The sequence below is a fragment of the Caretta caretta genome, chromosome 1 (assembly GCF_965140235.1).
Source record: "Caretta caretta isolate rCarCar2 chromosome 1, rCarCar1.hap1, whole genome shotgun sequence".
Taxonomy (NCBI): domain Eukaryota; kingdom Metazoa; phylum Chordata; order Testudines; family Cheloniidae; genus Caretta; species Caretta caretta.
In genome coordinates, this window is record NC_134206.1 from 253550904 (window position 1) to 253575843 (window position 24940).

Here is a 24940-nt window from a genome sequence, read left to right on the forward strand (position 1 = left end):
ATCATGTGACTCAGGGCAGGCCGGTCATACCTCACGTGAGTATAGCGGCTGCTACGGAGCTACGGCCATTGCCCGTCTGTCCTCGCCTCCCCGCAAATGGGAGACCCCCATAGGGAGCCGCTGCTGCGAGGCCCCCTTCCAAACTGGCTGGGGAGAGAGGATGCTGCGGTGATTAGGGAGGCGCCCTCACTGTTCCCTTGTTTGGCTCAGTAAGTCTGTGTTCATTCATATCCCTGAATGGCCTAACGCATCCGTCAGAGACTCTCTGCTCTGTCCGTAGTACACAGCAGTGGCCTAAAGGCTTAGCCCACTGTAGCAACCCACCCCCCCGAGGTAAGAGTAGCATTAACTGAGTGATTGCCTTAACAGTAAAATGCTGTAGGAATAGGATAGTAACTCCTAACGCTAGGAACTGTAGTTATGTTAACAATCCGGGAACAGTATTAGGACTGGCCAAGGGTCAGAATGTTTGGTGTTTTTCATTAGTTGTCCCCGGTTCTTGGCGTTGTGTGATTATGTGAGCGTCTCAGCTTTTGGGGTTGTTGGGTTTTTTTAGGTTTCTAGCCCTCGTGATTGTGGGAGAAAGCTTGGAAATGTGACAACTACAGGCTCAAAGATAAGGCAAATATTTTTATGTCCGTCTCATATTCGGGGCCTGATTCATGATTGTTGGCATTTTGTGGTAGCAGAATTGTAGTTCTATGGTAACACTAGTTGCCTTGTTACAATATAGGCCCTACTCTTGCAAACATTTACATGCCTTCTTAACTTTATACGTGTGAACCATGATCTAGCAAGGCACTTTTGCGTGTGCTTAACTTTAAGCATAAGTAGCCCTGTTGGCGTCAATGGGCCTAGTCACATGCACATAGGAAGGCATGGGTATAAGTGTTTGCATGATCAGAGCTGCAGTAGCCATACGGAAATACACTAGTTCTCTGTTGTAACTCTATAGTAAGCTGCAGCGTTAAGAACTGTTACTTTGGAATACGGTGGTAGTTTCTTTTAAAGGCTTTGGAATGCCTTTTAACAGTTACTAGAGACTGCTTATTGGATTTCTTCCTTCCCTTGTGTTATGTTACTTTTCCGGCATGCACTTGCATTGATGTGCACAGAGCAAGCAACCAGTAGTATGGGCAGGTTTGATGGACTGCCTGGCAAACACTGATCACAGTCTGTCTTTAGTCTCCCCAATAAGAAGTACACAGGCGCTTTTTAACGTCTTATGGTCAGCGATGCCTTAACTGTGACCAAAGCCCAGCCTCTCAGCCGCGTCCGACTTCACTGTGGCTCAGTGTGAGAGCCATGCTTACTAGGAATGTCAGTTAGCAGATTGAAAAGTTTCAGAGGAACAGCCGTGTTAGTCTGTATTCGCAAAAAGAAAAGGAGTACTTGTGGCACCTTAGAGACTAACCAATTTATTTGAGCATGAGCTTTAGTGAGCTACAGCTCACTTCATCAGATGTTTACCGTGGAAACTGCAGCAGACTTTATATACACACAGAGAATATGAAACAATACCTCCTCCCACCCCACTGTCCTGCTGGTAATAGCTTATCTAAAGTGATCAACAGGTGGGCCATTTCCAGCACAAATCCAGGTTTTCTCACCCTCCACCCCCCCACACAAATTCACTCTCCTGCTGGTGCTAGCCCATCCAAAGTGACAACTCTTTACATAATCAAGTCGGGCTATTTCCTGCATAGATCCAGGTTTTCTCACATCCCCCCCACCCCCATACACACACAAACTCACTCTCCTGCTGGTAATAGCTCATCTAAACTGACCACTCTCCAAGTTTAAATCCAAGTTAAACCAGAACATCTGGGGGGGGGGGGTAGGAAAAAACAAGAGGAAACAGGCTACCTTGCATAATGACTTAGCCACTCCCAGTCTCTATTTAAGCCTAAATTAATAGTATCCAATTTGCAAATGAATTCCAATTCAGCAGTTTCTCGCTGGAGTCTGGATTTGAAGTTTTTTTGTTTTAAGATAGCGACCTTCATGTCTGTGATTGCGTGACCAGAGAGATTGAAGTGTTCTCCGACTGGTTTATGAATGTTATAATTCTTGACATCTGATTTGTGTCCATTTATTCTTTTACGGAGACTGTCCAGTTTGACCAATGTACATGGCAGAGGGGCATTGCTGGCACATGATGGCATATATCACATTGGTGGATGTGCAGGTGAACGAGCCTCTGATAGTGTGGCTGATGTTATTAGGCCCTGTGATGGTGTCCCCTGAATAGATACGTGGGCACAATTGGCAACGGGCTTTGTTGCAAGGATAAGTTCCTGGGTTAGTGGTTCTGTTGTGTGGTATGTGGTTGTTGGTGAGTATTTGCTTCAGGTTGCGGGGCTGTCTGTAGGCAAGGACTGGCCTGTCTCCCAAGACTTGTGAGAGTGTTGGGTCATCCTTTAGGATAGGTTGTAGATCCTTAATAATGCGTTGGAGGGGTTTTAGTTGGGGGCTGAAGGTGACCGCTAGTGGCGTTCTGTTATTTTTTTTGTTAGGCCTGTCCTGTAGTAGGTAACTTCTGGGAACTCTTCTGGCTCTATCAATCTGTTTCTTTACTTCTGCAGGTGGGTATTGTAGTTGTAAGAAAGCTTGACAGAGATCTTGTAGGTGTTTGTCTCTGTCTGAGGGGTTGGAGCAAATGCGGTTGTATCGCAGAGCTTGGCTGTAGACGATGGATCGTGTGGTGTGGTCAGGGTGAAAGCTGGAGGCATGCAGGTAGGAATAGCGGTCAGTAGGTTTCCGGTATAGGGTGGTGTTTATGTGGCCATTGTTTATTAGCACTGTAGTGTCCAGGAAGTGGATCTCTTGTGTGGACTGGACCAGGCTGAGGTTGGTGGTGGGATGGAAATTGTTGAAATCATGGTGGAATTCCTCAAGGGCTTCTTTTCCATGGGTCCAGATGATGAAGATGTCATCAATATAGCGCAAGTAGAGTAGGGGCTTTAGGGGACGAGAGCTGAGGAAGCGTTGTTCTAAATCAGCCATAAAAATGTTGGCATACTGTGGGGCCATGCGGGTACCCATAGCAGTGCCGCTGATCTGAAGGTATACATTGTCCCCAAATGTGAAATAGTTATGGGTAAGGACAAAGTCACAAAGTTCAGCCACCAGGTTAGCCGTGACATTATCGGGGATAGTGTTCTTGACGGCTTGTAATCCATCTTTGTGTGGAATGTTGGTGTAGAGGGCTTCTACATCCATAGTAGCCAGGATGGTGTTATCAGGAAGATCACTGATGGATTGAAGTTTCCTCAGGAAGTCAGTGGTGTCTCGAAGGTAGCTGGGAGTGCTGGTAGCGTAGGGCCTGAGGAGGGAGTCTACATAGCCAGACAATCCTGCTGTCAGGGTGCCAATGCCTGAGATGATGGGGCGCCTAGGATTTCCAGGTTTATGGATCTTGGGTAGTAGATAGAATATCCCAGGTCGGGGTTCCAGGGGTGTGTCTGTGCGGATTTGATCTTGTGCTTTTTCAGGAAGTTTCTTGAGCAAATGCTGTAGTTGCTTTTGGTAACTCTCAGTGGGATCATAGGGTAATGGCTTGTAGAAACTCGTGTTGGAGAGCTGCCGAGCAGCCTCTTGTTCATATTCCGACCTATTCATGATGACAACAGCACCTCCTTTGTCAGCCTTTTTGATTATGATGTCAGAGTTGTTTCTGAGGCTGTGGATGGCATTGCGTTCCGCATGGCTGAGGTTATGGGGCAAGTGATGCTGCTTTTCCACAATTTCAGCCCGTGCACGTCGGCGGAAGCACTCTATGTAGAAGTCCAGTCTGCTGTTTCGACCTTCAGGAGGAGTCCATCTAGAATCCCTCTTTCTGTAGTGTTGGCAGGGAGACCTCTGTGGATTAGTATGTTGTTCAGAGGTATTTTGGAAATATTCCTTGAGACGGAGACGTCGAAAATAGGATTCTAGGTCACCACAGAACTGTATCATGTTCGTGGGGGTGGAGGGGCAGAAGGAGAGGCCCCGAGATAGAACAGCTGCTTCTGCTGGGCTGAGAGTATAGTTGGATAGGTTAACAATATTGCTAGGTGGGGTGAGGGAACCATTGCTGTGGCCCCTTGTAGCATGTAGTAGTTTAGAAAGTTTAGTGTCTTTTTTCTTTTGTAGAGAAGCAAAGTGTGCGTTGTAAATGGCTTGTCTAGTTTTAGTAAAATCCAGCCACGAGGAAGTTTGTGTGGAAGGTTGGTTCTTTATGAGAGTATCCATTTTTGAGAGCACTTTCTTAATCTTTCCCTGTTTGCTGTAGAGGACACAAATCAGATGTCAAGAATTATAACATTCATAAACCAGTCGGAGAACACTTCAATCTCTCTGGTCACGCAATCACAGACATGAAGGTCGCTATCTTAAAACAAAAAAACTTCAAATCCAGACTCCAGTGAGAAACTGCTGAATTGGAATTCATTTGCAAATTGGATACTATTAATTTAGGCTTAAATAGAGACTGGGAGTGGCTAAGTCATTATGCAAGGTAGCCTGTTTCCTCTTGTTTTTTTCTACCCCCCCTCCCCCCCAGATGTTCTGGTTTAACTTGGATTTAAACTTGGAGAGTGGTCAGTTTAGATGAGCTATTACCAGCAGGAGAGTGAGTTTGTGTGTGTATGGGGGTGGGGGGGATGTGAGAAAACCTGGATCTATGCAGGAAATAGCCCGACTTGATTATGTAAAGAGTTGTCACTTTGGATGGGCTAGCACCAGCAGGAGAGTGAATTTGTGTGGGGGGGTGGAGGGTGAGAAAACCTGGATTTGTGCTGGAAATGGCCCACCTGTTGATCACTTTAGATAAGCTATTACCAGCAGGACAGTGGGGTGGGAGGAGGTATTGTTTCATATTCTCTGTGTGTATATAAAGTCTGCTGCAGTTTCCACGGTAAACATCCGATGAAGTGAGCTGTAGCTCACGAAAGCTCATGCTCAAATAAATTGGTTAGTCTCTAAGGTGCCACAAGTACTCCTTTTCTTTTTGCGAATACAGACTAACACGGCTGTTACTCTGAAATCAGTTAGCAGATTGCGGATCCCCTCTCTGCAGCCCCAGGAATCTCAGAGCGTCCCGCCTTCTGGGCTGGGAGCGTGTCTAGCGTGGACCCAGTCGCGAATGCTGCCCAGTGACCAGCCCCCCTTGCACTGCCAAGAGAAAAAGCCGGAAAGTGGGAGGGAGTGAGAGAAAACTGGAGCCATGGAACAACCCCGGCGCATGGCAAACGTCCTGGGTCTGTCTGTCATCTAACAGGCTGGGGGGCGGGGTGGAGGCAGTCATCCAACAGGCTGCTGTGGTCCCTGGTGGTGGTGGGAGCAGGGAGACCCCCCGCCCCCTTTCACCCCATTTCTCCTCTTCTGCCTTCTCCCCACCCCCGCGAGCCTCGCGGTCATGGCCCGTGCCTGATCCGGATTGGCTGCCGTTCCCCACGTGACCGCTCGGCAGGCAGGCAGGTCGGCGGCGCTGTGCGCTTGAGGCGGAAGGGGCCGGGGGGGGGGTCTGCGCGGGGAGGGGGCAGCGGACGGGTTCTGCTGTTGGCGCTCGCGGCAGCCCGCTAGGCCGGACGCACCAGCGCTCGGGGATGGAAGCCGAGGAGCCGGGCAGGTACACGGGACAGCCGGGCCTGGGCCTAGGCCTGGCGCGGGGAAGGCCCCTGCCCTCCCCATCTCCCCCCGCCCCACCCCACCCCTGAGCCGGCTGCCCGGCTCCCAACGGCCGGGCCCGGCGCATGGTGACGTAGGCGGGGCGGGGCCTGGGGGCCGCCGCCGCAGGGAGGGTGCCCAGGGGGTGCTCGGCCTGTCTGTCCGCGCGTGGCAGGGTGCGAAGGGGGGTAGAGCGGGCGGGGACTGTGGATGTCGTCGCGCGGGGGGGGGGGTGTATTGTGTGTGCGGATGGGGGGGGTCTCTAAGGTGCCACAAGTACTCCTTTTCTTTTTGTGTATACTAAGGGTGTATGGAGCAGGGGCCGCGGCGGGGCGTCTCTCTGTCTGTCTCTTCAGTTGCATCTGAAGAGTTGGATTTTATTACCCCCGAAAGCTTATGTCCAAATAAATCTGTTCGTCTTTAAAACGTCACCGGACTCCTCGTTGTTTCTCTGTTTATGCTAAGGGTGTATGGATCAGGGACCTGTGTCTGTGTGGGAGTTTGTGCCCATAGATGGGGGTTGTATTGAGCAGAGACCCTATGTTGGGTGGGTCTGTGAGTATATATGGGGAGGCATATCTGGCGTAGGCGCCTCTGGTGTGCCTGGGTATGGGTTGCAGGAGTGTCTCTGATGTCACTCGCCAGTGTTTGGTACAGTATTGCTTAAAGATACAAAACAGTGTGCATTATGCCTCAAATCACCTAGGCACCTATAACATCTTGCAACCCAGAGTGCTTCACGCACTCTGTATGTGTTAGATAAAGTAAAATAATTTGCCAACTTTGAATTTACTTAATCTTCCTTCAAAAGTCAGGTAATTCTAATTGTTTTATGCAGTGTTGTAGCCATGTCGGTCCCAGGATACAACGTAGTAAGGTAATATCTTTTACTCAGCCAACTTCTGTTGGTGAGAGAGACAAGCTTTCAAGCCCACCTAGAGCTCTGCTTCAGGTCAGAGTTCTGTATGGACGCTCCCTGACTTACGCAATCGTTCCGTTCCAGAAAGCCTTGCATAACTCAAATTTTGTGCAAGTCGGAAATGTATACCCGAACATTATGCAAAAAAACAACCCAAAACCCTCTCCTATTTCTAGCTTACGGAACTTTTTCCGTAAGTGCGAATTTGCGTAAATCGGGTCTTGCGTAACCCGGGGAGCGTCTGTATAAGCTTGAAAGCTTGTCTCTCTCACCAACAGAAATTGGTCCAATAACAGATGTTATCTCACCCACCTTGTATCAAATAAATCTAAGGCTTGGTCTGCAATACAGAGTTAGGTCGTTGTAAAGCAGCTTACATCAAGCTAACTCTGTAAGTGTCTACATTACAATGTTGCTCCCACTCATGTGGGTCCACCACTACGCTGACCTAACAATTCTACCTCTGCGAGAGGCATAGCACTTAGGTTGATGTAGTGAGAGTGACACAGTGTCTGTGTAGATGCTGCGTTACTTAAATTTCCCGTAGGTTGTCAGCTCAGTACAGGACTCATCACTGTCAGTGCCCCACACAGGTAAGCTGGTGGAAGTACTCCTGGTAAGGATGTGCACCACAGACATAGGGGGCGTAGTGTGGACATGAACCACTGCAGTAACTACTGACTTAGGTCGACTTAATTTGGTAGCTTAGGCAAAGCCAAAGTTAGTTGGATGATAGCTTTAACTTACCTAGATTGCCCACATTCTGTGTATTTGACAGTATACTTTTAAGAACATAAAGTGTTATGTGTTATAATTAAGGCTAAGATTTAGTCATAGGTATTTTTGGTAAAAGTCATGGACGGGTCACGGGCAATAAATACAAATTCACGGCCCATAACTTTTACCAAAAATACCTGTGACTAAATCTCTACTTCTGGGGCCCCACTGCCCCCGGAGGGGGCCTGCTGGGGAGGTGGGGAGCTCTGCTTCAGTGCTGGGGGTTGACCTCCCCCCAAACCCTTCTGGTTGCTGCTCCTGGGGACCGCTCTCTGGACTGCTGCTGCTGCTCAGGCAGTCCCCAGGGTACCCCCAGGACCGCTGCTCAGGCACTCCCCGGGGAGTCAGCCACACCGGCTGTTGTTCCAGTGGTCACCGAAGCCAGCTGCCCAGGGCCGCCCAAGCAGCAGGTAGTGTGACTAGCCCTGGGATCTCTGCTCTGGCATTCACCGGGGCTGCCCCCAGGACCGCTGCTTGGACGGTCCTCGGGACCAGCCCCACTGGCTGCTACTTGCGTGGTCCCAGGAGCCAGCTGCCTCCCGAGCAGTGGCTGGAGCAGCTGGCCCTGGGTCACTCCAGCAGCGGCCAGTGCGACTGGCTGTGGGGTGCCCAAGCAGCTGGCCCCAGCTGCTGCGGAAGTCATGGGGGTCTTGGAAAGTCACGGAATCTCTGACTTCCGTGATGTCCGTGAAAGAATCACAACCTTTAGTTATAATTGTGTTATAGAAAAGTGGAAGAAAATAAGGCATATATTTAATGTGACTGTAATAATCTGAATATTCTGATTCTTGTATGCTTAATATTAAATTAATTAAAAAGAAGATGGGGTGTTCAGCAATGTTTGATTCCCATTCTGTGATCAGAAGCATTGACCATTTATTTAATGGAATTGGATGTTCTACATGTTGCTGTAATAGACTGTAACTGGAGAATGTAACATGCAGTGTATGCCAACCCTGGTTAAGAATGTCATGATTTTATTTTGATTAAGTAATGTACTGAACAGGTTATAAACTTAAGAAAATTCTGAAAGATTAATGTTATATGGCTAACAATACTAACTTTTTTTCTTTTAAGATATTATTCTCCTCTTCAGCAAGCTCAAGCATTTTATACATTTCCATTCCATCAAATGATGACTGCAGCTCCTAACATGGAAATTATGAATGAACAACAGACTGTAGAGGGCATTCCAGATCCAGACTTTGCTCAAGAACCTATTCAAGGTAGTGTGACCAAATTAATATAACTTAATAAAATTTAAAATCTTGATTAACAAGGCTGAAAATGAAATTGATTCTTAGTAGTTGATTTTCAAGGATGATTTGTCTTAATAATTTGCTTCTCTAGTCTCCTGGTTTTTCTCTTTTTGGCACTCTTTGAACAAGTGTTCAGAAACTTGTTTTTTGTAACATATTTCTAAAAGAATAATGAAAATATTGCTGCATGTATATAGGAAAATACAAAGCAAACCCTGGTTGTAGTTTTGACATTGGTCAGTCTTAGGGGCGTATTCCTTCACCCGCTTACTTCCCTGGTCCTTCTTTCATGAACAGAGAGCAACAATTGATGTTTATTGGGGTGAACTTCCAGCAAGCATGATTTCAAAGAGCCCAATAGCACCTTATTTCAATGTAACTAGTTTAAAATGTAAAAATGTGATCGTTCACTTCCCAGCTTATGGCTGCCTCTGCTGCTTAAGAACCTAAGAACAGGGCCTCAAAACTGTCACAGTAAAAAAAGGCCTTTACACCAGCAAACAGTAATTTTTAATTCTTTCTTTTATACCTCTATAGCTAAGTAATAAAAATACACCTAAATTCTTAAAGTATAGGCCTTTACAAACAGGCCTAAATATCTATATCCTAACATTCAGCCTTGCCAAATTCTGATCTTTCATGATGAATGAAAATTTTCATAGGCGAGTAAACTACGATTAGTTGATTTTGTGTTGTGGTTTTTCTAAATCAGTCATCATGGTAAAAGGCCGGCAGCTAGACTTTTTTTTTGCTTCAGCTAGTAAATGTTCATAGCAATTTTGTAAAATTAGCATAGTAGGATCTTGTTTTACTGAAAGTCTTTATTAGGGATACATATTTAATTACTTTGTTTTTGTGGTGAATTATTTTTAATTACTACTTTAAAAACGAACTTTAACCCACCTACAAATATGAGAAGGCTAGAAAACACGTCTTGAGATACGTTTCAGTTGGGTGCTCTGAGCATTTCTAGGTAGGCCCTATTATCTTTAACCTTCATATATATCTTCCCTTTATTAGTTTTGGTGCTAAGTGTGCCAGAATGGGAGCCTGTGTAATATTGTCACCTTATTGCTTACTACTTGTAATGTCTGCCATACTTGAATGCTAGTTCTAAATCATTAGTAACTGTACTTTTCCACTATTTCAGAATTAATCCTTTATCCATATTTTGAATATAAGTGTGAGTCTCTCTGTATTAACATAATGCAAGAATGTTAAATCTGGGATGATGGTATCCCAGGCCTAATTGTGTGCCACATCTACATAAATATTTACTTTCACAATAGTTGCTGTAACCCTTGGCAAGATTAAATTGTATAGTTCTCCATCTTCTAGTTCAAGCAGTAAATGCTCTGCTCACTCTAACAGAGACACTATATTATTCACTACAGTTAGTGCACAACTGTAGTATTGTATTTAGTACAGTTAGGCGTCTCATGTTGTGTTACGTGTTGTGATGAGGAAACAGTGTCTTTTAATTACGCTTCCATTTGCTTTAGGTATTCCAGTAGTGTTCTGTTTAGCTATTCCAGGTCTTGCTGTAAACACTGAGAACTAGGTGAAGTCTCCTCAGGCTCATTAGCAGGGCATGAAAAACTAACCAGACACCTACTAACAAGAAGACTAAACCTACTCTTCGGAGATAGATATGAAAGATCAGGGTGGTGTGACTCCTCTGGTGAGAAGCCCATCAACTCCTAGCCTTGGGAAGGGAGAGGTTGTTGGGGTTTCCTGTTAGGATGCTGTCCCTGGACCCTGTTTGGGAGCTCCATCTGTAGTGATAGTCTGGGTAGTAGGTTTCTGATAAATTTGAAATTCAACCCTGTTTTTGCTGCTGGGATTGGGAAAGACCTTGCTCTTCTCCCTTGAGAGTCTGCCTACTGGGAGTAGGGGTGGGTCTCTTCCATTCTGTGACTACTGGCAAAGATTTCTTGCTCCTGCAAGGAGAGGAAGAGGGAGGGAGATCTGTTGTTCTATCACTGCTACAGACTTCAATTTTTTGGGTCCTCCTTCCTTATGAAATAACTCAGTGCCTGACTGCTGCTGTTTTTAGCTTTCCTAAATAGCAGCAACAAGAGTGTGAAATTAACATGATTCTTGACAGTTTTGCTGTTGCCCACTGCAGTTCTGCATAGCAGCAGTGAAATAGATTACTGTGGTGCTAATTTTGTTATGCTACTGCTTGGCAAAGTGCCACAGATGCATCATGGATGTCTGCAGACTCAGGAAGGCAGTGAGTATTATATTTTTCTCATCTCCAAGATTATTCTCATGCTGAAAGTTCTTAAAAAATAAAATAAAAGCTTAAATTTTGCATTAGTTGATGGGGTTAGGCTTATCACTTGCCATTGTTAAATGGGCATTTGAGTTTTTCAAGCCCTGTTCATTAGTGTCACAGTGTTAGGATGTCAAGAATCAGAGGGGTAGCCATGTTAGTCTGTATCCACAAAAACAACAAGGATTTTGGTGGCACCTTAAAGACTAACAGATTTATTTGGGCATAAGCTTTTGTGGGTAAAAAATCCCACTTCTTCAGACATTTTTTACCCACGGAAGCTTATGCCCAAATAAATCTGTTAGTCTTTAAAGTGCCACCGGACTCCTCAATATTAGGATGGTGGGTAGAAAGTCGTCACTAGGATCACATGTCATGACCAAAGTAGTGTCAGAACTGATAGTAAGTATAGAAATTCTATGCTAGAAGTTTATAAAGATTTTTTTTTTTCCTCAACTGCATGAATTACTTTCTGTTCATATATATCCTGGATAACAAATTCCCTTCTAGTCTCACTTTGTCAAATGGAAAGGATAATGGTGCACTCAAGTTTTTAAGTTATGCCTCACTGGAGGATGTCTATTCAGAGAAGGATAAACTCTAAATAGATTGTGCAATTTTATTTAAATTTTCTATATATGCTGTATGGCTGGTTTTGTGGTATAGGCAAGCTTATATCTTACATCGTGTGTTATTTATCTTCCCTCTTTCTTTTGATACACCATTCACCCAGCACCCTGAAGTATGCTAGGTGCTGAGAAACTGATCTCTAGTCATCAGCCTTTGCTTGTATATATCAGCTGAAGTCCCCATAGCAGAGTAGAACTTACAGTATTATTCATTTGAATTTAGACTTTACTGCTTCTGCCTCCACCCACAAAACAAAAGAAAAGCTTATGAAATTTTCTTACCTCTTGAAGTGTTTCCATATATGGTGTACTGTATATGGCATATTAGCCTAAATTATCTGTGTGACTACTGCCATCTTGATTTGTGTTCTGTAGCCACAACATTGTAGTTTCTTCCACTGTGAGAACTGAAGTAGTGGTAGTTTGTTCAGGGTGGTTGTTTCTTTTTTTTTTTTTTTTTTTTCAATTTATATTGACACCACCCCCCCCCCCCCCCCAAAGAACTGGAGGGAGACAAAAAGAACAGGAAAGGAAAGGAAAGGAAAGGAAGGGGGGCATGGAGGGGAAAGGAGAGCAACATCTCAGTTTCCATCTGCTTGGAATTACTAAAGATTTTTAGAAAGTCAGACCAAATATTTTCAAATTTATTTGAGATCCCTCTTCTCTGAAATATTACCTGCTGCTGGTCAGCAAACCGTGGAGGCTGTCTGCTCTGCTGTCTAAGCAATATGAGTTTGTGGCCTTTTTTGTTTTTTAAATAAATTACTATGCATTCATAGTGGCTACTCTGATTATATGTGCATGTAGTTTTTGCTCTGCATGTATTTTCAACATCGAAGAACTTTTAAAGGTTTTGTTTGTTTGTTTTTTGAACAATTCTCAAATAGTGAGACAAGATGGGGCAGCTAAGCATATAAGGAAATAGGAAAAACTCCCAGTATTTACTGTGGCTATCAAGCATGTAACTCTTCAAGTCAGTTATAATTTATAGCTGAACTCTGACATGTGTCTATAAAGGGTTATCTGCAAAACTTAAATTCTCTAGTGAAGTCCCAGATGGCCAAAGAATTAGCAATAAACATAGTTAATTAGGAGGTATGGTAGGGAACTTGTATATGTACTTTTGTTGAGCACATCTTAAATTTTCTATAAAGTAACCATTTTTGTGTGTGATGTTCATTAAGCCAGAACCATGGTTTTGATTTAGGTGATCCTGTCAAGTGATATTCCCTGTGAGATAAAGTAGCATTCCATTGGACAATGAGTCTAATTTTCATCACTAGCAAATGAAACCAAATGCTCCCCTTTTACGTGTCCAGCAACTGTCAAAGCAAAATATGCCAGTACTGTCTGTCTGTTAGTATGAACCTAAACCTCCACAACATCACTTTCTGACATGGGCTAGTGCTGTTCACAGACCAAACCTGGAATACAGAGCTTCAGCTGAAGGGTGTTTTATGTAAGGATTATTTTGCATGAATATTTTGAAGATGAGAACAGTTTTTAGTAGACAAGTTTAAAATTTGAGCAGCATATTTTTGTATTAATGTTTGACATCAATATTATTAAAGAGTTCTACACTTTTAGAAAAGCCATGCAAAAAGGAAACTATTAATATGTGTTTCAGAAGTTACAAAGGGAAGGAAGAGAAAAACCAGATCAACAGAGCCAAAGAAACCAGCTGCTAAAGCAGCTAAATCAACTAAATCAAAAGGCAAACAAGAGAAGATCACAGATACATTCAAAGTGAAAAGAAAAGTGGACCGTTTTAATGGTGTATCCGAAGCTGAACTTTTGACCAAGACTCTTCCTGATATTTTGACCTTCAATCTGGATATTGTAATTGTAAGTCATACATTTTAAGTAACATTTTGAAGTCTAACTCATGAATTATTATTTACTTTATTGTTTATCTAGCATTTTCATGATGAGGTTTCACAGGATAAAGTAACATCCAAGTTGTTGTTTGTGTACAGTAGTTTCACGCTTTCTGCCAAGGATTATAGTAACTGCATTCTAGTTTATGGAAAAAATCTTAAATTTAAATATGAGGGAAGGTGGAAACTGTTCATACTATTATTCAGTGTTCTTTCCTTATTGTTTTCCCCCTAAGTGCTACACCTAACTGTTGTAAAATACATGTTGCGGTAATGCTGTAATGTTACACCTATAAACTGAGATCTTGTCTTAAATTTTTAAAATCTTGAAATAATTGAAAATTGTTAATTGAGCTCTGATTAATAGGCTTGACAAATGCATTATTATGCATTTCCAAGTAATTAGATCAGTTTGATAAACGTATTTCCTTTTCCCTTCATTATTTTAATCTGTTTTTGAAGCTACAATTTACTAATGCTTTGCTCTGTAGATTGGCATAAACCCGGGTTTAATGGCAGCCTACAAAGGGCATCATTACCCTGGACCTGGAAACCACTTTTGTAAGTTTATTGTTGTTTTCTTCTTTTTATTGGGATTTGCAGAAATCTGTCATAAGATTACAATTCAAATGAGGCTGTTTGTATTTTTTAAACACTCTCAGCATTGTCTGTAATTTAATGACAGGCACATACTACTATGTTCTATCATGTAAAGCCACACACACAAAACAAAGATGGATCGTCAGTGATTCCTCTGGTCTTGTTTATAAATGCGGGTTCAGAATTATATAAACATAGTTACGGATTATATAATTGAAAAAATGACTTTGTTTAGTCTTAGTTTATTACAGCATATAATTAAATCAAAATCAAATGACAAATATTTGTGTTTTCATAGTTTTTTTTTAATAAGTCAGCGGTCACCAACTTTCAGAATAAAAACAGACCATATTTCCCAAATACAATTTTCTGAATGCCCTACCAATTCTGTAAAAAGAACAGGAGTACTTGTGGCATCTTAGAGACTAACAGATTTATTTGAGCATAAACTTTCGTGGACTATAGCCCACTTCTCAGAAACTGCTGAGCTTGAATTAATATGCAAACTAGATACCATTAACTTGGGTTTGAATAAAGACTGGGAGGGGCTGGGTCATTACACATATTGAATCTATTTCCCCATGTTAAGTATCCTCACACCACCTTGTCAACTGTCTAAATGGGCCATCTTGATTATCACTACAAAAGTTTTTTTCACCTGCTGATAGTAGCTGATCTTAATTAATTAGTCTCTTACTCCACATTTTCATGTTCTCTGTATGTGCTCTTATTGTATGTTCCATTCTATGCATCCAATGAAGTGAGCTGTAGCCCACGAAAGCTTATGCTCAAATCAATTTGTTAGTCTCTAAGGTGCCACAAGTACTCCTGTTCTTTTTGCGGCTACAGATTAACACGGCTGCTACTCTGAAACCTACCAATTCTGTATTTACCTCTTTATTAACAAAACTCCTAGATGTCTGAATAAAACACAAACCCCTTCCACCCCACCTTCCAATCCCTCAAACTGGTAGTTTCCAACATTAATGGTACACCATATTTGAGATTTAAAAAAAATAAAATACTGCTGTATCTTTACAACTGCCTCATATTTATTTTAATAATTCTGGACACTTTCATTTTTCATCTGAATGTTGCTATTGGGGTAGAAGGGAGAAGTACAAAATTTGACTTAATTTGTGATTCACTGTAAACAAACTAGGGCTCATTTACCCCTTTCTGTTGTAGGTAGGTGCATAGCTTGTTTTCTGGGTTCTTTATAAAAGACTGTCTGCCCTTGATCTGTGTGAGCACCTGTTAACATCAACAGGAGTGACAAGTCCAGATTAAAGGCTGTGTATGAGACACAAGTCTGGTGCCTACATCTTGTACTGGGTTTTTGTGTTAATGGATTTTTCATTTATTTTCCTCTGAAATGAGTGTGACACTGTCTAGAATGGCTCACAACTTTGAGTGCCTACCTCAGGGCAGACACCCCAAACTGGCCATGTGTTCTATAATTAGACTTCACCAAGCCAGTAACAAATGTGAACTCCTGGATTATTACAACAATCTTAACACTTAGTCACAGACAGTCCCCTTAGACTCTCCAGCCTATTTTGCCACCCAGACAAACTGGACTTAGTGAAAAATGGTCACTTATATAAAAAAATCACACCACATTCAGGTTGCTTCCAGTCCCATGAGACCAGTCACTTATCCCAGATTGATTGATACCCTAGCTCTTACACCAAAGACAATGCCTGTAGCCAATCCTGTAATAAACTGTCTAAACGTTTATTAACTAAGAAAGAAAGAAGCGTTATTTACAGGTTAAAGCAAGCAAATGTACACACAAATGAGTTTCCATCTAAATCTTAAGAGTGACAGAACTGTAGTGATCTGTCTATTCAAATTGTCTTTCAGGGCAGACCCTGGAGGATCTCTGGGGATGTCTGGCTTCAATTTAGAGTCTCTGGGCCCTTCAGAGTTCAAAAAGCCAAAAAGATATAGTTTCTTCTTGACAGGGATTTGTATTCCTTTCCCCCAGAGTACAAGATGTTGGGATGAGTTTAGGTGGAGGGGGAGCAATAAACAGTCTTTTGTCCTCTGATGTTCCACAGTGGTTTGTCCGGTATCTATGGGCCTTCTTTGGTTGGCAGGCAACAACCCCTCCTGTGACAATCTAGTATTTCACACTTGATGTTTTTCTCCTGACTAGGGAGATTTACATTTCAGAGCAAACACTTAAATACTAACTTGATAATATGGGCTATAGATATTATAAGTGAGATTAATGTATGCAGCAACATACAAGCATTTCATAGAGTCTAAACACATTCTTATAAGACTAATACCTGTTTTGAGCAAAACAAAAATACGTGTGACCTGGTCTGGTCCCCAGCTATGAGGTTGTCAGTTCTTAGCTAATGTATGCAGCCTGGGCAAGAACTGGCATCTAACCTGCCAGCATCACAATGAGCATTTTACTTAATGTGTATTTTATCATGAATCAGTCCAAATGTGTGCATGCTGATAAAACCATTCCGTAATATGAAGATGCTTCTTTACAGTGAGACAAACTAAACTTGTCATTTTAAACTTTTCATGCTACATCAAAAATTGGGGAGAGGTAGAAATAGTACTAAAATACGTAAGATAAGAACTTAAGTACAGAAAAAGTAAGTATGCTTACTTTATGCCAAAGAGCTCCATGGCAGTGTACAGCACATAACATAACTCAAATAAATAAAATGTTAATCTACTTATTAAAATTCAAACAATCCATGTCCAATACAAAAAGATAAGTGATGACAGGATAAGGTAGTAAATTAGACTAACAGGTATACCAAAAAAATATAAGGGAAAAAACAACTCTGAAATGGTGGTAATTGGTGTGGGTTTTTAAGTAGGGGGGGAATAACAGATGAACATCAAGGGGAGTAGCTTTCATAGTAAAGATATGATTGGTTGCTCACTGAAGACATGATATCGAGATCTGTAAAAGTCAGGGGATGTGCTGAACATGCGTAGCAGTTCAGAGGAGCCTTGAGGAGATCTCATACTTAATCAGGGCTTGCACCATTTTGGGTTCCTAACATGAACAGTGTCAACTTGCTTAATATTAGAACAGCCTAGATTTTTGAAGACTTTCATTATAAAGTTAACTAACCTTTCAACTTCTTTGTTTTGCTTGACCAATATTGCTTTCTTTTCATGCTCTTTGTTTTGAACCTCTGGTAGTCTGTAGTGGTCTGTCGTCTGGGTTTTTTTTTGTTGTTGTTGCTTTTTGTTTTGGGAGCCGCTGTTTGTTTGTTTTGTTTGTTTGTTTTTGTTTTGTTTTGTTTTGTTTTTATAGCCCTTGCTGAAAATGTGTTCTCTCCAGCACCACAATGAATTCTCCATATCTAGGATAATGTTTCTAATGCTAATTTTGTGGTCCTGAGCTTCACAAGAGGAACCAAATAGAATAACATGGAAATAGATATTGATCAAAGTTGTTCCATTTTTTACTTAAGTCATAAAATTTAAAGCTACAAATTTAACTTTTAGGAACAAAGCCCTGTTTATGGAAACAAGGAATCCCGTGGTGGCATTACATTTTTCAACAGGGATTTTCTATCTTGAATCAGTATAGAAACAATGCTCACTATAAGCAGTCTTTAAAATAAATAAACATAGACAAGGCAATCATCTTCTGAAATGTTCACTTAACATGGAGTATTTCTTTAGCATTCCAATACTATATACTGGGCAATCCCTTTTTTTAAATAGCTTTCATATTTTTCTTCATTTTAGTATCTCCTTAGAAATAAATACTTCATTATAGTATTTTGGCATCTTGAAGTATTTCAGAATGCAGATGAGTAAACTTGTATCTTCTCTCTTCACAGGGAAGTGTCTCTTTATGTCTGGGCTGAGTGAGGAACAATTGAACCATATGGATGACCACACTTTACCCCAAAAATATGGTATTGGATTTACAAACATGGTGGAAAGAACAACACCAGGTAGCAAAGACCTCTCCAGGTAGGAAAATGCAGGATAGTACCATATTTAAACAAGGAGTGGTAGCCAAGGTCTTAATCTCGAATGCAATTGTTTTTTCTCATTTAGCAAAGAGTTTCGAGAAGGAGGACGAATTCTGATGCAGAAATTGCAAAAGTATAAACCTCGCATAGCAGCTTTTAATGGAAAATGTGAGAATCTTAATTTTGAATCATTCTTTTTCCAGCAGCCTTCTATGTGGCGTATAATGATCTATCTTCATTTCATTTTAGGTATTTATGAAATTTTTAGTAAAGAAGTTTTTGGAGTAAAGATTAAAAAATTGGAATTTGGATTGCAACCCCACAAAGTTCCAGACACAGAAACTGTAAGTTCTTGCAAAGTTATTTCAACACTAGTGAAACCAATGAAACCCACTTACACCGGTGGTGAATTATGCCCAAAATGTGTGTGGGAAAGTGAAGGGGTCTTATTTAAACAGAAAAGAATGGGATTGGGCAAATATAATCCTTTCCTCAGCCAGACTTTTGTAGGGGTTTATAGGTTTGCTTTTGGAAATAGTGTATTATTGTCAGCAGGATAAGTTACATGCTGAAAAGGCATCTGTAGTCTGAATAAAAAAATTATTGACCATCATGAATACCCCTAATTCACCCACAAATAGGATATTTTAACTTGACAACAAGTATACCATTCAGAAACTCAAAAATCCAATCTAAATACTACGGTAACAACCCCCCCCCCCACACACACACACACACCACCTTCTTTGTTAACAAGGAGGTACTCGAGCATAGACGCCGACTCCATGGGTGCTTCAGGGGTGGAGCACCCACTGAGAAAAATTAAAAGGAGTACTTGTGGCACCCTAGAGACTAACCAATTTATTTGAGCATAAGCTTTCGTGAGCTACAGCTCACTTCATCAGATGCTATTACCAGCAGGAGAGTGAGTTTGTGTGTTACTCTCCTGCTGGTAATAGCATCTGATGAAGTGAGCTGTAGCTCACGAAAGCTTATGCTCAAATAAATTGGTTAGTCTCTAAGGTGCCACAAGTACTCCTTTTCTTTTTGCGAATACAGACTAACACGGCTGTTACTCTGAAACCTGAGAAAAATTAGCGGGTGTTTAGCACCCGCCGGCAGTCAAGCTCTCCCTGCAGCACCTCTCCCCTGCCAGCGGCCCCACTGGTCACGCCTCCTGCTCCCTCCCAGTGCCTCCTGCCTGCCACAAACAGCTGTTTCACAGCATGTAGGAAGGTGGGGGAGGAGCGGGGACAGGGCATGCTTGGGGGAGGAAGCAGGGAAGGGACAGAGCCGGGGTGGGAAGAAGCAGGGGCTTGGGGGAAGGGGTGGAGTGGGGGGTAGGGCCTGGGGTGGAGGGGAGTGTCGAGCACCCCCTGGCTAGAGGGGAAGTCAGTGCTTGTGGACTCAAGGATGACCATGACACTAGTCCAAGCATGGGGGAGGGAACACGTAGTCAGGCACTGTGCTATTAGTGGTAGTAACAAAACTGCTGTATCTGAGCATGCAAGGGGATCAGTACTTTTAAATGCAGCCTTCTAAAGGTGACTTTCAGTTGCACTCTGTTGAATTTTGATGTTTCAATACAATTCTTTGAGGAAGAGTGTTCATGGTGGACTGTAAGTAATGAGTGGACCATAAAGTACTAGCATGGATGGAATATACATAGACTTGATCCACAAACTGTTCTTAAAATACCCCTTCGATGGATACCTTGAATTTTAATATTGTAACATATTGGTTGTGTTCTAATTCATAAACTCAAATACTGTATTATTCATAAATAAATATTGTAATACTTTATTGGACAAGTCACTTAATTTTTCTGAGTTAGTTTTAAATCTTAGTTTTTCTAGGGCAGATCCTCAGGTGGTGTAAATTGTCATAGCTCTGTCAGCTGATGATCTTACCTCTCTGTCCGAGGTAAGATCCTCAGCAGGTAAGCGAAAACAAGGACGTAAGTATTACCCAGTCTCATGAGGATTAATAAATGTTTGTACAAAAGCTTAAAAATATAAAGGTGATTAAGTGCTTAGTTATTCTTGAGGTTTTTACATATTGTATGCTTTACTGACCTCTAATTTAGCATTGCTTGCTTTTTGTTGTCTCTTTTGTAAAGCTCTGCTATGTTATGCCATCATCCAGTGCAAGATGTGCTCAGTTTCCACGTGCACAGGATAAAGTTCATTATTACATAAAGCTTAAAGATTTAAGGGATCAACTGAAAGGCATTACGCCAAACACAGAGGTGCAGGAGGTGCACTATACGTTTGATTTACAGCTTGCACAAGGTATAGTGCTTTTTGGTAATCTTTTTCTTAAAATGTATATGGTAGCCATATCATCAGGTTTGATATGAGATAGATAATATATAGAACCAGCAGTTATCAGGGTAGAAGGAAATTAAGAATTATAGGAAACACATAACTATATTCCCTCTAATTTACAACAGACTGTGTAGAACTAAACATGTTACTTATGTCATCTTTTCTTAATCTTAATTACCCATTATCTCATGGAAGGTGGGATAAGAACTTTGTTTAAAGTAAAAATACATGTATACAGTGTTGTGTTGTGTGATGTAATGTTCATGGTTTACTGTTATCCTGAAGATTAAGATATTTGAGGCCTTTTTCTCCAGAGGATGCTAAAAAGATGGCAGTTAAAGAAGAAAAATATGATCCAGGTTACGAAGCGGCATATGGTGGTGCTTATAGTGAGAAAACCCCCTATGAACATGAACAGTGTAACTTTGCTTCAAATGGAACAGGTAAAAAGTGATGCTTGTGGCTTTTAATCTCCAAGTCTTTACATACGAGGATTATTTTTCTGCATTTCTACCATTTCAGGCAGCTTCCACAGTTTTTGTTTAAAGTTTTGAAGAACAACATTTAAACTGTTAAATTTATAATTTCTTCTATATCATTTTATCAGGACATTAGGGCCCCCTTTTCTGTTTGGGGGGGAAGAGGGGAGACATTTTTTTTCTTTTTTCCTGGACACTCATTTGTATTTAAATAAAATATCTTCTGTAACTTCAGCGACTTTCCCAAAATCAGATTTTAGGGATTCTTACACAAATCTGTTGTGTAAAAATAACTAACCATTTACAAGTCATATATGGAATCAACCTAGTAGAGCATCATAATTATCATTTTTTGCCATAAATTTACATAGGGCTTTTCATTACAAAAGAAATGGTCATTACCTCTGAATTTATACTCTAAGAATAGCAAGACCTGACAAGTGATTAAATAAAAGAGAGAAATAAGGTTATCCCGTTCATCTTGCTACTGGTGACGGAGGATGTATTCAAATGTATTTTTCCTGTATCAGGATGGTTTGTGGTTCCCATATAACTTCATAAATTGATTTGAAGGCTAGTGTAAATGCACATTTTTGTATTAATACACTGTTAAGACTGAGAAATTAAAAAAACCCCACCAAAACCACAGACAGTGTAGTGTATCCCATTTAATGTTGTGTAGGAAACCTTAACTTTTGGTATTCCCCAACTTTGAGAACATTGTTTTAACTTTACATCAAAACTAGGTTTTGCACTTAACTTTTTTGTGGATTTCTAATTGTAAAGAGATATTGGGTGTTGGGGAGAAAAAAAGAAACATAGAGCTTATGTATGCTGTGGAGCCTGAACATTTCTTGACCTGGGACAGAGCTGCTATCTTGCAGATCTTTCACAAAGTACACAATTTCAGCCCCAAGTGAATTTGAGAAAACTATTAGCAACAGAAAAAACTCAAGGGGAGAATAGAATGAGAGTTGGAACTCTGACTGTAGCAGAATAGCCATTATTAGGAATTCTGGTTTTCATTTCAAACCAAAAATGGAGGAGGTCCCATTGGTCACAACTGAAGAACAGGTTTAAATTCTATATAGGGGAACTAATGAATAATTACCAACTTCTGATAATGGTCTTTAAATTTCATGTCCTAATCTTGTGCTCTGATGTAGATTGCTTCCTATATTGCTTCCTGTTCATGATCTTTCGAGTTCGTTTCTTAGTCTCATAATAGACTAAGAAACACAATGGGGTTTGGTGTGGTGTTATGAAGACTGGGTAGGCAGGATCCAAACAAAATTGAGAATTTTTACATGTGTTTTCTGTGTGTTCATTGCTAATGAAACAACTAATTTCTGCTCAGACTTGCTCAGTCACAATTCAAATAAATATAAGTTATTTTTTAGGAAGTTAACATGGATTAGAGAGTAATCAAAAGAAAATATTGAAAAGGAGTTAATGTAAAAACTGAAAACATGTCTCCGCACCACAGCAAACAGAGCGAATAGAAAAATGGGAGGCGGGGGGAGAAATGCTTGGAAAAAATTTTCATCAAAAGCAACTTTTCTGAAACTTTCCTACAAGTATGATGCCAGCTAAACTATTAATACTTTTGTTCGTTTCACTAGAAGTGAACAATCTAGACTACAGTGGGGGGTCATCCTTTGGTGACATTCCTAACGGACAGTGGATGATGCAGTCCTTCACAGACCAGATTCCAGAATTCAGTAACAGTGGGGCACAAGAGCAAGAAGAAAGCAGTGTGTAAAAGCTGCCTCTTTGGCAGCTATGCATAAATGCTGCAGTTTTAATGCAGTTATCAAGAATGGTACCTCAGTTCTCTAACTGAAGCATTTTAATAGTATTTTACTTGTTATTTTATTATAGTCCAAATCAATTGTGTGGTAGATTTAATCCTATGAAGTAAGTAATTTTTAAGGGAATGTCCAACATTTTAAAAAAAAAAAAAAAGTAGCCCTTTTTGTATATGAGTTTTATATTTAACTTACATTATTTCTTGCAGTTTGACAAACTGCTTTCTCGTATGTGAAGACTGATTTCTTTTGGGGTTACTTTAATTCTGTAATTTGTAGTGCAGTAGTTTGTGGAATTCTACTTTTTACTGATTCCTTCATATGGGGGGATATTTTAACCCTTTTATATGCAGAGTGGAAAATGGGAACATAAAAGCCACTTGCTGATTAAGATTACCACTGTTGCTTGACAGTGTAGCCCTGCTCTCACAGGGAATAGGGTTTTAAAGTCAATGTAGTTACATGAATTGTGCATTTTCAAGGCCTGCCTTCTGTTCTCTGCCACAAGTGAGAGTTTCCCACTTTGCTTTCCAAGCTCCATCCCCATTTAGCTCATTTGCCATTTGGCACCTGGAGCCTAAGACACTTGAGACCTCATCTCCCCCACCTTGTAAAAGGGGGGAGGAGAATCCAGTTTGTTGAGCGGGGGCAGGGCTTGAAGACTCCTGCTTAGTTGTCTTGAATAAGGCTGCCTAGTATCAGCTTCATCCTCTAAGAAATGAGGTGGAGCCGGTTGGGCTCTGTGGAGCTGAAGTGCCCTCCCTCTCCTCCATGGCTGGTCTCTGACTTCCCACTTGGCTTACACTGAGCAGCTCCTTATGGTGCAACAGTAGCACTAAATGGGGGGAGAGCACACCTTGGTACTGGCCAGCTTAGAGAGCATGCTTTCAGACAATGGGGAGGCCATACTCCCTGTAAAATATAAAAGCAGACACCTTATTTGCACATGTCACCAAGAGGGAAAACTAGCATGGGGCTGGAACAGGGATTAGGGGGGTTTCTCCTCCTTGCTTCCTCTTCCCCCCCCCCCTCCTCCCACCCCCAAATAATTATGGTATGAAGTTAAAGCCACGGGCGGCTGCTATGTGAATATAAAGTCAACCCTGGAAAATAGTCTTCTAAAGTACTTTAATAGTTTGTGTTTCTAGACAAACTTTGACTTATGTGGCCAATGTAATATTCAGGGAGTGAAATGAGTTTTCCATGCTTGTGTATAAAATATCACTCTCTTTCCCTCTTTTGAACAGAGAGGGGAAGATATGTCTTGAAGTAAAAGCAATAAGCTGATCAAAACATTTAATGTTTTGGTGATCTTATGAGAGTAGGTGCTTTGTATACTTGAAATATGCACAAACTGTATCTTCTTAATCCAAACTGGTCAGATATTACACTACCAGAGATTTTATCCTTTCTTCCACGCTTTGGCAGTTGCTGTCATGGATTGAATGGAACCAGGCAATGCAGAACCTAAGCCTGCTAACAACTTTGGATCTCACACACCCAGGTAGCACACTGCCAGCTCAGTGGGAGGCAGGCATGATGTTTACAGTTCTCTTCCCCAGTTGTGTGTCTTAATCATAAGAGAAATTTTTAAATCAAGACAAAATGTGCGTTGTGGTTCTGATCATGTTTGTTAGCCTCAGTGTAAAGCTGTTCATTATGTGGTCAAAGATATATGGAAATTGTTCATTTGTTATTTAAAATGTACTGTATCCTGTATCGCTGTTTACATGGACATGTTCCTGCAGGTGCTCAAAAGTGCCTTGCATCAGGGATTTGTAACAATTCGATTTATTTTTCAACAAAAGTATGTGAAGCATGTAACTACTATTGCTGAGTAGATAGTGCAATAGTACATAAATTCTGTAAAGGTGGCTTTTTAATTTGAAGGGAAAGTTCTGTTCTTTGACAGAGGTGCCTACTAGATTATGTAGGGATAAAGTAGAGTTAAATGTACAATGACAGTTTCATTAAATATGGCAAGTAATGTGTGTGCATTCTCTCAAATTGGTGCTGTAACATGGAGGTTTTAAATCCACCTTGAAAATCTACCGGTGTTTCACAATAAAATCAGGAATTGTACTGGAATATCTTATTGCGTTAAAGTGTGATATTTTGCCCTCTGACTAGTGATGGGATCTGATTATGATGCATGTAAACACCTGCTGAATGGCTTCACTGTAGTGTTTTGAAAAGAAGCACTAAGTGGCTGCACTGAAAAAGAAAATTAGACCTATTGAAATGTTTTTCATTCATTTTGGTTTAATGCTGCTTAAAAAAAACAGGACTAGAAAGCTAAAACATCTTGTACTCAGCACTAAGTACTGCTCGTATAGATTCAACAAGCAAGTGGAATCTTCTTTAGAG

General features: G+C 41.2%; 1 protein-coding gene across 4 annotated transcripts; it reads left to right on the plus strand.

Moving 5' to 3' along the window:
* Positions 1-41: 41 nt before the first annotated feature.
* On the plus strand, positions 42-24661 carry TDG (thymine DNA glycosylase). 4 transcript variants are annotated; one of them, XM_048831645.2, is made up of 10 exons: positions 42-209; positions 8423-8571; positions 13139-13356; positions 13880-13949; positions 17822-17957; positions 18045-18127; positions 18209-18303; positions 20079-20250; positions 20601-20729; positions 22388-24661. In XM_048831645.2, the coding sequence occupies exons 1-10, from the start codon at positions 97-99 to the stop codon at positions 22525-22527; spliced, it is 1305 nt and encodes a 434-aa protein (XP_048687602.1). In that variant the 5' UTR covers positions 42-96; the 3' UTR covers positions 22528-24661. The 4 variants fall into 4 exon arrangements, with proteins under 4 accessions (XP_048687602.1, XP_048687621.1, XP_048687631.1 ...); XM_048831664.2 differs by having other exon boundaries at positions 205-333; XM_048831674.2 differs by lacking the exon at positions 42-209 and adding an exon at positions 5369-5460.
* The last annotated feature ends 279 nt before the right edge of the window (positions 24662-24940 follow it).

Excerpts from the sequence above, each read along its gene's own strand:
- TDG (XM_048831645.2), top strand. The coding sequence starts at position 97 with ATGGGAGACCCCCATAGGGAGCCGCTGCTGCGAGGCCCCCTTCCAAAC. Across the intron at positions 210-8,422 it reads CTGTTCCCTTGTTTGGCTCA|ATATTATTCTCCTCTTCAGC; the intron begins GTAAGTCTGTGT and ends TTTTCTTTTAAG. Across the intron at positions 17,958-18,044 it reads GGTAGCAAAGACCTCTCCAG|CAAAGAGTTTCGAGAAGGAG; the intron begins GTAGGAAAATGC and ends TTTCTCATTTAG.